This window comes from Phalaenopsis equestris, unplaced genomic scaffold (genome assembly GCF_001263595.1).
Source record: "Phalaenopsis equestris unplaced genomic scaffold, ASM126359v1 Scaffold000353, whole genome shotgun sequence".
Lineage (NCBI taxonomy): Eukaryota > Viridiplantae > Streptophyta > Magnoliopsida > Asparagales > Orchidaceae > Phalaenopsis > Phalaenopsis equestris.
Genome location: NW_018164795.1, coordinates 154320 through 168323, shown reverse-complemented (window position 1 = coordinate 168323; position 14004 = coordinate 154320). Strand labels below are relative to the sequence as shown.

At 36.1% G+C, this 14004-nt stretch overlaps 1 protein-coding gene and 1 pseudogene across 3 annotated transcripts in view; both read right to left on the bottom strand.

The window, feature by feature from the left end:
• LOC110026151 (probable acyl-activating enzyme 18, peroxisomal) overlaps positions 1 to 12808 on the bottom strand; it is a 39169-nt gene extending 26361 nt beyond the window's left edge. For 2 of the 3 annotated variants that reach the window (XM_020726988.1, XM_020726989.1), the window contains exons 1-2: positions 12338 to 12808; positions 26 to 155 (exon numbers count right to left, since the gene is read on the bottom strand). In XM_020726988.1, the coding sequence (XP_020582647.1) occupies positions 26 to 155; positions 12338 to 12621 (414 nt within the window). In that variant the 5' untranslated portion in view covers positions 12622 to 12808. The remainder of the gene's footprint in view (positions 1 to 25; positions 156 to 12337) is intronic. The other variant, XM_020726987.1, reaches the window with a different exon arrangement.
• On the bottom strand, positions 4414 to 4886 carry LOC110026152 (annotated as a pseudogene).
• Positions 12809 to 14004: the final 1196 nt, after the last annotated feature.

Below are 14004 nucleotides of genomic sequence, written 5' to 3'. Positions count from 1 at the left end.
TTAAATAATTAGAATAGAACATCACCTCCGGATGATCGACAGAATATTTTTGGAAAAGACTAAAACTTGTAATGGGATCCACATATGACGAACCCAATAACTTTGGACCATTAGCTTCCATAAGGCGCGCAAGGTTTGTCAGTCTAGATTGTGCTCTGTCAATAGAAAACATCTTAAATAGAATAGAAAGCGAAGTAATATTTGAACAATTTCTATTTTAAAGAAGCCAGCAATATGTAAACTACAGAAAAAAAATTTAGAAAATCTGAAATATGAACAATATCAGTCGTTATAGGCATGCATCAATCAGCATCCCCATCATCACCATCATCTTCATCATTGGGTTTATCCCAACTAATAATATTATAAACCCATTGAATGGTCTTATAACATTATTATAAAATTATTTAGGTCTGGGTCTTACATACGTGAGAAGGCAGGAGAATTAAACTTGATTTAATGGCTTTATTTTATTTTGTGTCGACCCAAATAACTATGTTGATTCTAACATCCTTAGAAAAGATCAAAGGAGGGACTTACAACTTCAAGAACTAGAAAAACCCAAAAGTAGGTATTACAACTCAGATTAGAATAAAAGAGTTCTAAATGGTACTTACAATCTCAAGGATGACAAATCCCACTAATTGTTCATATGGCCTTACCCAATAAGTAAAGTGACTAGTGTGAGATTTTGATTTAGGGCCCGTTTGGGGCAGCTTATTGGTGCGGTGGTGTCGGCACAAAAAAGAGTTATGTTTGGGGGTCGCCCGTAAGAAGCTGTCGGCAGCCGGAATTGAAATCTCGTCGCCCGCTTCGGAATGACGTTTTAATATATATATAATTATTTTTAGAAAAATATGAAATCAAACTGACCTCATATTTTTCGCAGTTTAAATGAAAGAGCACTCTATCTCAAATCCTGTATCTATTCCGAGGGATAAACACAAAACTTGAGGATGAGGCTCAATCAAATAAACTATGAAATATATGACATCCGTTTGGTCTGCGAAACTGTTTTACTTGCCGACAAGTTCCCCTATTTAATTTAAAGAATTAAATAGGGTTTATTTTAGGCTGGGTTCGGAAAAGCTCCCTATAAGGGTAAGCCTCTATAACTAATTACATCTTAAATGACCGAAGTCACCTAAGAAAACTCTCGATAAAAATCAGGGAATATCATTTTCAAAGAGGTCAAAAGGATCAGACTTTACAACGAAATCGGACAAAGAGGTGTGAAGGGGGAAAAACTCAAATCAAGAACATTGTTAAAGAATCCAAATGAAGAGAAACTAACTCAAATCAAGAACATTGTTATACAATATTTTATAAGAAAATATTTTAACTACAAAATTAATATAACTTCCTTTTTGTATGCCTGAAATGCATGTGCAAGCTAAAATATAAATTTTAAATGTGTTACAATTTGGTTGTTCACTTGTTGATTACTGATACCGGACTAAGAAATACACTCCTAAGTTAGGTTTAGTAGAACACCCTTCTAGTTGAGTGGTGGGTTTTATACATCCAGGTGACCGATAGAAGTCTTCGACGTCACTCGAGTACAAATATATATTATTTGAGCATAGCCCCAACCCGAGTGCTTGTGGTCCACTCTTTTCGGATTTTTCGTATGTTTTATTGGAATTTTTGGGGAAAGCACTCGTGGTCCCTTTTCGAAGATCTTCCCATGATTTTGATAATTTTCTTGAAATTTTCATTTGTCGATTTTATCAAGTTTTTCCAGACAATATTTCTTTTGTTCAATACAGTGCATATTAGCTTGCTTAAAGAAGCAGCAAGCCTCCAAGATATACATGTTTGATTTACATTACAGCATTTTACTTCACAGCATACTATATTTTTCTTCTTCTTTATTGTACTTTCTACTGCTCCTTTTCTTTTATACTACATGTTTTATTATTCTGTTACACATTATACCTTAGTGTAGGAAAACCTAATGATTACATGTACCCTTTAAAACTAATATCAAACCCGAGGGTGCTAGGACGAGGAGCTTGGAGCGAACACTGTGGGCAGCACAACGAGGACACTCAGAAAAGCAACGTCAAAACAAATTCATATCATTAAGCACTTTCATTAGTTTAAATAATAAACTATAGGATTTTGAGATAGTTTGTCTGTGCAGCGTAAACCCTCACATATCATTTTTAGGTTTTTGCATAACCCTGTTGTGCAATTATAAGTCCTAACATTTTAAGATTCTGAGGTTACCGTACGGTACAGTGTAAATCCTCCTAAATTTTTAGGTCATTTGCACGATCGAATATCGTGTGAATATAAATCCTAAATTCTAAATAAATTGCAGAATTAAACATTAAACAACATCATTTCAAAGATATAAAGCAAAAAAATAGGATAATTTGGAGGTCACCAAGGTTCTCCCTGGATCTGTGATATCGTCTACTTTTCGCTCCTTTGGATTCCTTAAAATAATTGTTCCTATATGAGCCACTCCCGTTTGATTTTTCCGTGTCCAATCTTGGAAACCTAAACTTTGAAATCTGGAAGATAAAACCACTGATCTTAATCGAGAGTTTTTTTAAGTGACTCCGGTCATTTAAGATGTAATTAACTATAGGGGTTTGTCTCTATAGAGAACTTGAAACTCAGGTAAAATAAACTCTATCTAATCCTCATATTAGGTAGGGGAACTTGTTGACCTCATATAAAATATTTCGCAGACCAAACGGATGTCACAAATTCTTTAGTTTAGGTAATTGAGTCTACTACAAGTGATATGTTTATTCTTCGGGATAAGTATATTACTTGTAGTATCGTGTTTAGTCATTCAAACTATCCAAAATGTGAGACTCACTTGGTCTCGTCTATTTTTAAATTAAAATATTACTTTCAAAAATCATATTTATATTAAAACTATTTTTATATTCTACAAAAAAATCATCATATCCTTTTTCATCTTTTCAAAAAATAACGGTCGACACATATATACCCTTAGTTCTACATCCCTTTCTCTCCAACACCTTTTGTAGTCTAACTCTAGGATTTGTCAAAACAACATATAAATTAGAGGTGAAGGTCCAGTTCATAATATACAAGAAACTAATTGCAGGGGCTAGTTAGACATTTTAAGTAGAGAATGTGCACAAAATAACATAAAAATTGTAAAATGAACATCAAACAGGGATTAATAAAGCATTGAAGACCACAACAAAAACATATGCTAATAGTGGGGCTATTGGAATCATTAGGAAGAACCATAAATCTATCATCTACATAACACAAAATTCATTTCAATTTACATATCTAATGCTAAAATAAACTGTTTATAACCATACCACCTAAAATCTCTTAATACATCAAAATTATCAGTCAAGCCATCCGTGTTTTCTCAGCTAACTCCTCTGTATCTTATGTTCCGTTAAGGGAAGAAAAAATTTGAAAGAGAATATAAGTTAACAACTGAATGAAGGAGCCAGACCGCTTCTACTAAACCAAGATTAAAGGTGAATGGGAGAGCTCCACTGCAGCCAAAGCCACTCTTTCTCTATCTTTATCTCTCTCTCTTCCTTCTTCCATTCATTATTCATGAAAAATGGAGGGAAGCAACAAGCAGAAAATATATAAGTCAATGGAAACTGATGTGCAAAGACAATGTTGGATAAAAAAAGAGGTCCATGCAATCATATTCAGCAGCTCAAATGAATTTTAAAACTTTGCATGAATTTAATTAATGATAGGCAAGCTTTAATCTAAATGATTCAGGAAGCTAAACCAAAAATAAAATACAAAGTTCATGATATTAACGGGATTATAAGGAAAACAGCACTTTCTCACCAGAACAGAAGAAACGATTGATTATAAAAAATCAACAGATTCCTTAATTTAATTAAGCATTTAACTTGCAAACCATGAAAAAAAAAACAGTAAATAGAATGGTAGTTAAACCGACTAATAAGTTTGAGCTTTTATGAAGTTTATAGTTATATGAAAGTTTAAATAGTGGCATGCGTGTATATCCTGCTAACTAAAAAAAGGACACAAAAGAAGCCAGTGTGTTAGCAGCTAAGGGGAAGGTTCATAAACATATGCTAATGACTACGAAAAACAACCTTAACAGAGACTACATAAACACCCATACAATCTAACATAAGCAGCACGAATATCCAAAGGATATATCCAAATTGCATAATTCTATCAGCTTGCAGACAAAAAAGCATCAAGACAAAATGCATAATCACCCATTCAATCCAACACAAGTAGCAGATATATCCCGCATCCAAATCACATTATTCCAACAAGCTGCTACAGACATACCGGCCCATCATTTGGAATGACTATAATAACAATATCTCATCTTCAGCTCATAAGATAATAATAATAATAATGGTAAGAACACTCAAAGAAAAAGCAAGAGCGGAACGAAAAACGTTCAACAAAAGGTAGAAGAAATTTTCAAACAGCGAGTTCCAGATGCCTAGATTTTATCGATGTCCTCGTCCTCAAACTCGATGTAGTCATCCCTGGCGCCATCTTCCTCCTCATCGAGGCCGCAAGCGATGCTTCATTAAGACTTGTGCTCTCCGGTAGTTCACCATAGGCTTTGAGGAGTCGAGCCTCATCAGGCATGCACTTGAGGATGACATCAGCCTTATCGTCCTGGTAATCGCAGAGGCCGACGAGGATGATGTCGCCGGCTCGGCGGCGATCCAGACCTTCTTGTGCATATTGCCACTGATGTGACAGAGTCGCTTGGTGCCATCGATGCACATGGCTTCGCAGCGGCCATTACCAAGCATGCGGAGAACTCCACGGTCCAATTGCATTTGCGAGGATTCGGCGTCGAACAGGAACGACGAAGGGTAAGCCGTGTAATAGTCCCTCGCTTGAACGTGGGTCGCGGAGTTCGATCCGCTGCTAGCGTTCTGCAAAAATGACGTCCCGCTGTGCTCGGGACGCCGAACCAAACAATCGCGATTCAAAGTTCTTGTTGGGAGTTCATTGAACCCAAGGTTTTCATATGCCAATTGTAGGTCTTATGTCAATGAAGAGATCGAAATAAATTGACGTAGAATTCTTATACATTCAGGTTTGTTTTGAAACATGTTGACTTTATTTTTGTTGGAAAAAGTAAAAATCATATAGTAAAAGCCCAAAATAGTTCCTCAACTATTAACAAATGTCCAATTTAGTCTCAGAGTTTTAGAATGCTCCAATTTAGTCTCAGACTATTAAGAGTTGCTCCAAATTGGTCCTAAATCATACCTTTCGTTAAATTTAACTGTGACCTATATGAATTGAAGGATATTTTTGTCTTTGCTATAATTATTTACAAATATATCCGGTATAAAAATTATTGTATATGTTGTTTGGCTGGATTTAGGCTAAATCTTGCTTAAAGCCTGATTAAACATTGCCCAAATACGATTAAAAGCAAACATTCCAGAATCTGAAATCTCATTTCTCCATAATTTTCTTCTTTTAAATCTGATTAAATAATGAATTTTTCACATATATTACATCTTTCTTCTTTGACAATTACTCCTCTCCGCAAAATTACAATGTCGTATTTACTTAACTGGAGTCGCAGCTTCTCTAGGTTGAACCGACAATGGTCGAAGCCACCTCTCTTTGCAATGAACGATAGTTGAGGAGAATGAGAAAACGCTCAGATAGAGACGAAGCCTTGTCGTTGATGCAAGCACCACAGATGGAGACGAAGACGGAGACGGAGACGGAGACAGCTACATCGAGTGGAGAAGCAACAAATGAGTATTCGCCTTGAGTTGCTTACTATGTCGATGGTAAAACAGAAGGGGAGAAGCCGCGCACAAATGGAGATGAAGCCTTGTCGTTGACGCAAGCAACGCAGATGGAGACGGAGACTGCTCCATCGAGCGAAGAAGCAGCGAATGAGTATGTGCCTTGAGTTGTTTGCTCCGTCGATGGTAAAACAGAAGGGGAGAAGCCACATAAGTGGAGGAGAATTGAAAATTTAGCTTAAAGTGTGATTGTTTTGTGTATGAATCCTCCAGTGAGAACCGGTAAGCCCTTCGTATATTTAATCCATGAATTTTGTAAATAGACATAATTATCATTCAACATGTGAAAGGACCTGTTAAATTAAACAAAAAATTTTATTTAGGACCAATCAGAACAATTTTTAATAGTCGGGGAATAAGTTGGAGCATTTTAAAATACGGGGACTAAATTGGACACTTATTAATAGTTGGTGGACTATTTTAGGTTTTTTCTCGAAAGCCATATGTATGTTATTGTTGATATGCATATAATGGTGGACCACATGGGCCCACCTATGATTTAAGAAATCTTGGATCTAGTACTACATTTTAGAAGGAGAAATTATTCTTTCTTAACCATCCATCATTGTGTTTTCATTTCTTTCCTTCTTATCATGATGTTTGAATTTTCCTCCAATTATATGAGGTTAGTCTGAGCCGTATATATTTGTTATTTGTTTACATTAGTTTAATGAGAAAAATAGACAGTTTTTGCCCTAAGAAAGTTCATCCTAAATTTCACGAACTATCAGAGCCCTAACTCTTCCTGGGACAAATCTGATAGCTACTTTATCTCACTAGAACAAATCTTGTGTCGGAGACGGACAGTTTATTTCTCCAGTAGAAAACCTGTGTCGATGACAAACAGCTTGTCTATCCGATAGAAATTTCATGTCCATTGATAAACGGTTTCTCCCGTGTGAAAACCACTTTCTGCTGACACCTTGTCATGAGCAAATACAATATGAAAGCTACTTCTTCCTCTTCAGAAGTTACTTTTGAATCTAAACCTAGGACATTTAGTTTTATAGCATTTAAAATCTCTTCCCGCATCACCTATTATAAATTACATGACAACAATTTCTTCCAGTGGCTCAATATGTGATCACGTACATCTATGGTAAAAGAAAAGATGATCAACACACCGAAAAAAAACCTGCAATCAAAATTACTGATCCTAAGCATCAGACATGAAATATTAAATATCACATGGTTGTGTCATGGATTATCAACTCTATGACCGCAAAAATTGGAGATAACTTCCTCTTGTACAAAACGAAAAAAAAAAAAAAATTTGGAATGTCACAACGTAAACATGTTCAAATGTTGACAATAACTCTAAGTTGTTTGACATTGAAACTCGATTGCATTACCTGTGGTAGAGTGAGTTGAATGTTACACCATACTTCAATACTCTCTCCAAATATTAACTTCAACTAGATATGTATGAAACATATATATAGAGGCACTCACAATTCTCCGCTCTTTATAAAACTAATGTTGAACAAAAGAGAACATTCAAGTTCCTTCTATGACTTAACAAGCAACTAGATATCAGAGGAAGAATCAAGGGAACCAAATATCCTCCCTCAATTTGTGAAGTCTATGCTGAAGTACAAAAAGAAGAGAGCAGAAAAAAAATTATGATGACAGATAATCCCACTACATTAAATGTTGACAACTTGGTTTTATATCTAAAAAATCATCTCATGATGACAAATCAAAGAGGAACAGGTCGTGTGAACATTGCAAAAAAAATTTGTCATCTAATGCAGAAGTGTTGGAAAATTTATGAAAAACCCGCATATTGGAAGCCCAACAAAGTCTAAGGTGATGAGGAAAAATCAAGCAAACATAACATCAAAGTAAGACAAGCATCATGAACGTAGTCAGTTCATCAAAAAACAAATTGAAGCTCTCCAAAATCTTCAAGGGTAATATTCCGAGCCTTCTAGCACATCAAGGTAATCTTCCATCCACACTTGTTGTTATCAATGAGAAGAATCAACCTTAGATAGTGGGCTCTAGAACATATGATCACATGACATGTAATATCACTGCTTTCCAATCCTTTCATTCTTGTAAACACCACAATGTAGTTAGAGCCGCAGATGACTCCCCCTCATTTGTGGAAGGAAGAAAAAGTGTCAAACTTACAAATGATCTTATTTTTCAATTTGTGTTTCATATTCCTAAGCTTACTGTAATTTACCGTCTATCAGCAAACTTACTCGTGACATGAATTGTGTTACTAAATTCTACCCTAATTTGTATGAATTTCATGTGATCGACTTGGAGAAGGTGATTGGCAGTGCTAACATGTATCATGAAGTTTATCTGCTCACTAAGACATCCACTTCAAAAGATTGTCTCACCATTCACAATGTTTTGAGTCAAGTCTTATAAATGAGTCTGTTTCCCATGAGAGGCAAGTTATATTATGACATTTTCACATTGGGCATCCTAATTTATATTATATTGAAAATATGTATCATCATTTGTTCATAAATAAAAAAAGTCTAGTTTTTATCAGTGCAAAACTTGTCAACTTGCTAAACAACTCAACAAGTGTATATAAATTTAAAATACAAATCAATGTATCCCTTCTCTAAGATTCATAATGATATTTGGGGCCCTCAAAAAAAATATAAATGGGTGTAGATAGTTTGTCATCTTCATCTATGATCACACCAAAACCATTAGAACCTTTCTCATGAAGGAACAATCTGAAACTGCAAAACTATTTTAAACCTTCCACAACATGATCCTCACTCAATTTCGAAGCAAAATTCAGATTCTCAAAACTGATAATGCAAAAAGAGTACTATAACTCCACTTATCTATCCAAAAAATGGCATCATTCATATGAGTTATTGTGTTGATACACCCAAAAAAATTGGTGGCTTAAAGGAACAACAAACATCTCTTTGAGGTGGACATTCAATTATATTCACTAACAATATAACCAAACACCTCTAGGGGGATGTAATTCTCACATTCATTTATCTCATAAATAAAATGCCCAACAGAGTGCTAAACTTTAACAAACCTCTCAACACCCTCATACAATCCTACCCCCACATTTAGTTCTTTACCTATAACCTACTACTAAAAATTATTGGTTAAATTACTTTTGTTCATCAACATCAACTACAACAAACCAAACTTGATCTCAGGTTAATCAAATGCATCTTTAGGGGTTACTCTTAAAACAAAAAAGGGCATAACTACTACCCTTCGGAAATTAAAAAAAAAATTCTACAACTCCATGGATGTCACATTCTTCAAAAACCAACTAAGTTACTCCTAATCATATATTTAGGGGAAGATTTGGAGAGAATATCAAATTTGGGGTTTTCAGAAACCTCAAGCTCACCTCTCTTATATCTCTAACGAAACCACTCTTAAACATCAACAATTTTTGTATCTTTGTATTACAAGTTTTACACATCTCTTGCAATGCAATCACATAATCCTGATTGTAACTCCCTCGCTATAACATCCATTCACTCCAACTCCTCTTCATTAATCCCACATACAACTCCCCCCTCCCCCCCCCCATCTATAATCCCTTGTATTCTTTACATGTCTCTCTTCCATCCCTCTTTCGATTATCTCTTTCTCGTAAATTTAACCACTTTTTGCGTCTCACCTACTTGCTTGGCATGTAGCAAGTTGTTTTGCCTATAAGTGTATCTTTTGTGAAATTCCTACAAAAGAGACTTGCAAGTCTCCTATCCCAATTTTCTTTCTTGGCACCTACTTCTATTACATTTTTTTCAACACCCAAACTCAATTGGTTCTTGCACCCAGCTTCTTTAACGCTCTACCTCTGATGTGCTACCCTGCAAAAAGTATCTTCCTTTGGTCAATCTCCATATCTTCTATTTCCTTATTCTTCCTCTCATCTTCCATTCCTTAACTTGGGATGCTGGTTTTAATTTTAGAAACTTTAAGTATACACAATTCTCATCAGACAATTGACCCAAATCCTCTCTCTCTTTTATTATGAGCACTTAACCCCCCAGCTGTTCTCTGTTTCATCATCCCAATTCCTACATTGTCAAAGAATATCAACTACTCCCCCTAGCCATAACACTTCAATCATGTCATTTTCCCATTTTAGTCAAACCCCCTACCCAAGTTGATCACCTGAAATTCATACAAATTAGGGTAGAATTTAGTAACACAATTCATGTCACGAGTAAGTTTTGCTGATAGACAATAAATTACAGTAAGCTTAGGAACATCAAAAATTGAAAAATAAGATCATTTGTAAGTTTCATATTTTTTCTTCCTTCCACATATGAGGGGGAGTCATCTGCGGCTCTAACTGCACTGTGATGTTTATAAGAATAGAAGGATTGGAAAGCAGTGATATTACATGTCATGTGATCAGATGTTCTAGAGCCCACTATCTAAGGTTGATTCTTCTCATTGATAGCAACAAGTGCAGATGGAAGATTATCTTGATGTGCTAAAAAGCTCGGAATATTGCCCTTGATGCCTTGGAGAGCTTCAAATTGTTTTTTACTGAATAGAGTACGTTCATGATGTTTGTCTTACTTTGATGTTATGTTTGCTTGATTTTTCCTATCACCTTAAACTTTGTTGGGCTTTCAAAATGCGGGTTTTTCATAAATTTTCTAACACTTCTGCATCAGATGACAATTTTTTTTTCAATGTTCACACGATCTGTTCCTCTTTGATTTGTCATCATGAGATGATTTTTGAGTGTATAAAGCCGAGTTGTCAATATTTGATACAGTGGGATTACCTGTCATCATAACTTTTTTCCTGCTCTCTTCCCTTTGTACTTCAGCATAGATTTCACAAATTGAGGAAAGACATTTAGTTTCATTGATTCTTCCTCTGATATCTAGTTACTTGTTAAGTCATAGAAGGAACTTGAATGTTCTCTTTTGTTCAACATTAGTTTTATAAAGAGCGGAGAATTTTAAGTGTCTCTATGTATATGTTTCATACATATTTTATTGAAGCTAATATCTGGAGAGAGTTTTGAAGTATAGTGTAGCATTCAACTCCCTCTACCACAGGTATGCAATCTAGTTTCAATGTCAAACAACTTAGAGTTATTGTCAACATTTGAGCAGGTTTACGTTGTGACATTCCAAAAAAAAAAAATTCGTTTTGTACAAGAGGAAGTTATCTCCAATTTTTGTGGTCATAGAGTTGATAATCCATGACATAACCATGTGATATTTAATCTTTCATGTCTGATGCTTAGGATCGGTAATTTCGATTGCAGGTTTTTTTTTGGGTGAGGTGTCCATCTTTTCTTTTATCATAAATGTACATGATCACATATTGAGCCATTGGAAGAAATTGTTGTCATGTAGTTTATAATAGGTGATGCAAGAAGAGATTTCAGATATTGCCGAGATGAGAATGATTAGGTGGATGAGTGGCTTTACACTTGGAGACAAAATGCGAAATGAATATATCTGTGATAGAGTTGGTGTAACTCCTGTGACGGACAAAATTAGAGAAAGTCGTCTTAGATGGTTTGGTCACATTAAACGTCAACCATCTGATGGTCTGATTAGGAGAGTAGAAGTTTTAGATTCGACTTGTGTTAAGAAAGGCAGAGGTAGACCTAGGAAGACTTGGGCGATTTCACTAAAACCTTATATCACGTCATAAAAGAGGCTAGTTCTTGAAGCAATAAGACGCATTTAAAAAGGTTGTATATCAATTTTAAAAATAGAAAGGCTTTGTTGTTGTTGTTGTTCTTGTTGTTGTTGTTGTTGTAATCAAATCCCCCACCCATCAGCTTCTACTCAAAAATCAAATCCCCTACCCATCAGCTTCTACTCAAAATAAAATGCAAGCCATTAAAACCATCTTAAGCCTTAATCCTAGATACGAGTCATGAGAAAAAAAATTAAGACTAAATAAATGTATATAATCTTTTTCATCTACCTGGCAATTGTACTTTAAAATAAATTATTTGAAGTTCATGGAATCTAATTAAAATATTATAGAATAAATATACTATTTTGTCTACAGAAAATCGTTTGTTTCGAGAGGATCAATAATTAAAAGTTTCATGGATGTGGTAAATATAAGATGTTGTATCCTTCATCTCTCTCTTTACATAAAAAGGGTCAAATTTGTCTCAACTTCTTCGAAAGGCATTCACATTCAGCACTCCTTTCAGATGTGTTCCTAATAGAATGAGTTCTGCTTGGCACTAATGTTGAAGACCTCCATAAACATCCATCAATGGAGAGCCCATTGCACAACTATTATCTCCAAATCCAAATTATTCTAGTAAACATATTTGTTCCATTAGAAAAAAGAAAACGAAAAGCCACCATTCTCTAAACAAATTTTCTACAACCTTACTATAAGCAGCGCTATATCCCTACCCACGATCAATAAAAAGTCACAACTAGGTATCGAACAGCCATGCTTCATGTTCCATGTCATATCCCCCACAGCAATCTATGACTTCATCATTAACCACACATTCAGAGTAATTGAAATGAATTTACATGCCTAATGATGCAAAATCAAGTAAAAGTAGTGCTTACGAAGAGGGGAACCAGTAAGGCGGGGGACCCCTCTCAGCCAAATCCCACTTTGCGTACACGGAGTAGTACACAAGCTGGTGGAGAGCATGAGGATGATCCGGCCTCAGCAATCTAGCCGCCGCCACTGCTCGCCACACCTCCGCCTCCATTCCCATCCGCCAGCCTGCGCCGGCCACCGATCGGAGCGCCGAATGGAAATCCCTCGCTTCAGTCGGGGGCAGTCCAGCGGCAATAATGTCCTCCACCTGGATCTCCCATACGCTTTCCCTCGCCAAAACCGCCATCGCCCTGCTGTTCTCTGCTGATCAGACCTAAAAGGGTCTGGAGAGACATGATTATATAGAGGAAAAGAGAAATGGATGGACGCAAACAAGAGGTCCTCAAAAGTACACTTTGCTCTTTGAGAAGGGAGGCTGGAGTTGGTGACGATGGAGTCTGAGGGTTAGGTGGCGCGAGTGGCTGACGGGTAGCGGCGACCACAGTTTATATTTGCCTACAAAAAAAAATCAACTGTTGTTGGGTTCAAAATTTTAAAAAAATTAAAATAAAAAATAAAAAAAAGTAGAAGATTTACATATATACCATTCAATTTATTATGAATTCACATATCTACCCTCTAAACTTTAATTTTTGTATTCCAAGTTTCAAAGTTAAAATGATGGTATTTTGTGTGTGCAATGAAAGATTTGGGTGGTATACATATAAATAACAAAATGTAGGTGTTAGATTTATAAATATATAAGAATTGGGTGTGATTGGACCTTCTTTCTCTCCGTCTCTTTCTTTTTTTCCTTAACTCGCTTTTATTTCCTTTCCTTTCTTTCTTGTTTTTCTTCTCAAGCCCGTTCTAATTTAAATCTTTTCCTAAAATCTTAATCTTAATTTTATTATATTTTCCTTCCTTGTTTTAAACCTCTTTCATAAAATATGAAACTATATTTTATTCTTCTTTCTTATTTAAAATGTTTTCTAAAACATTCAAGCCTCTTTAAAAATAAGAGGTGATATGCTTATTGGTAGGGGCTTGTTTTTGATGTCTGAATTCAGGTTTTAGCCTTGGTACTTTCCCTTCGATAGTTGTATCTAATGTCGAGGTAGTGCTCAGGTTGTTCCTTATATGAAGTGATGATCGTCTCCATGGTTCTAGTTTGAGCCTTGACTGTAGCTCAACTTCGCCGAGGTATTTATATATTTGTCAACCCTATTTGTTGCTGTTAATCGCTTCTCAACCCCACATCAGACCCTCAACGATCTCCCTGCACTCCTACAAGTCAACGCCTCCCCCTGTTCTTTCAGCAGGCTGTTGCAACCCTTCAACCAATAGCAGGTTGCTACAGCATTCAGTCATCAGCAAGGCGCCAAACTCTTCAGCAGGCCGCAACAACCCTAAAAACCAACAGTATGCCAACAAACTCTCTTTGTAGCTTCCCTGCAAGCCACAATCATCGTTGCCCTTGACAGTGCCACTTTAACAGCAGACCAATGGACTCTCCCTGCAGCTTCCCTGCAAGCCACAATCATCGTTGCCCTTGACAGTGCCACTCTAACAGCAGACCAATGGACTCCCCCTGCAGCTTCCCTGTAGGCCACAACCACCGCTGTCCCCTGCAAGCTTCCTCCAACTGCGGTTCGACTCCCCTACCCTCGTTGATTCTCTACTCATCCCT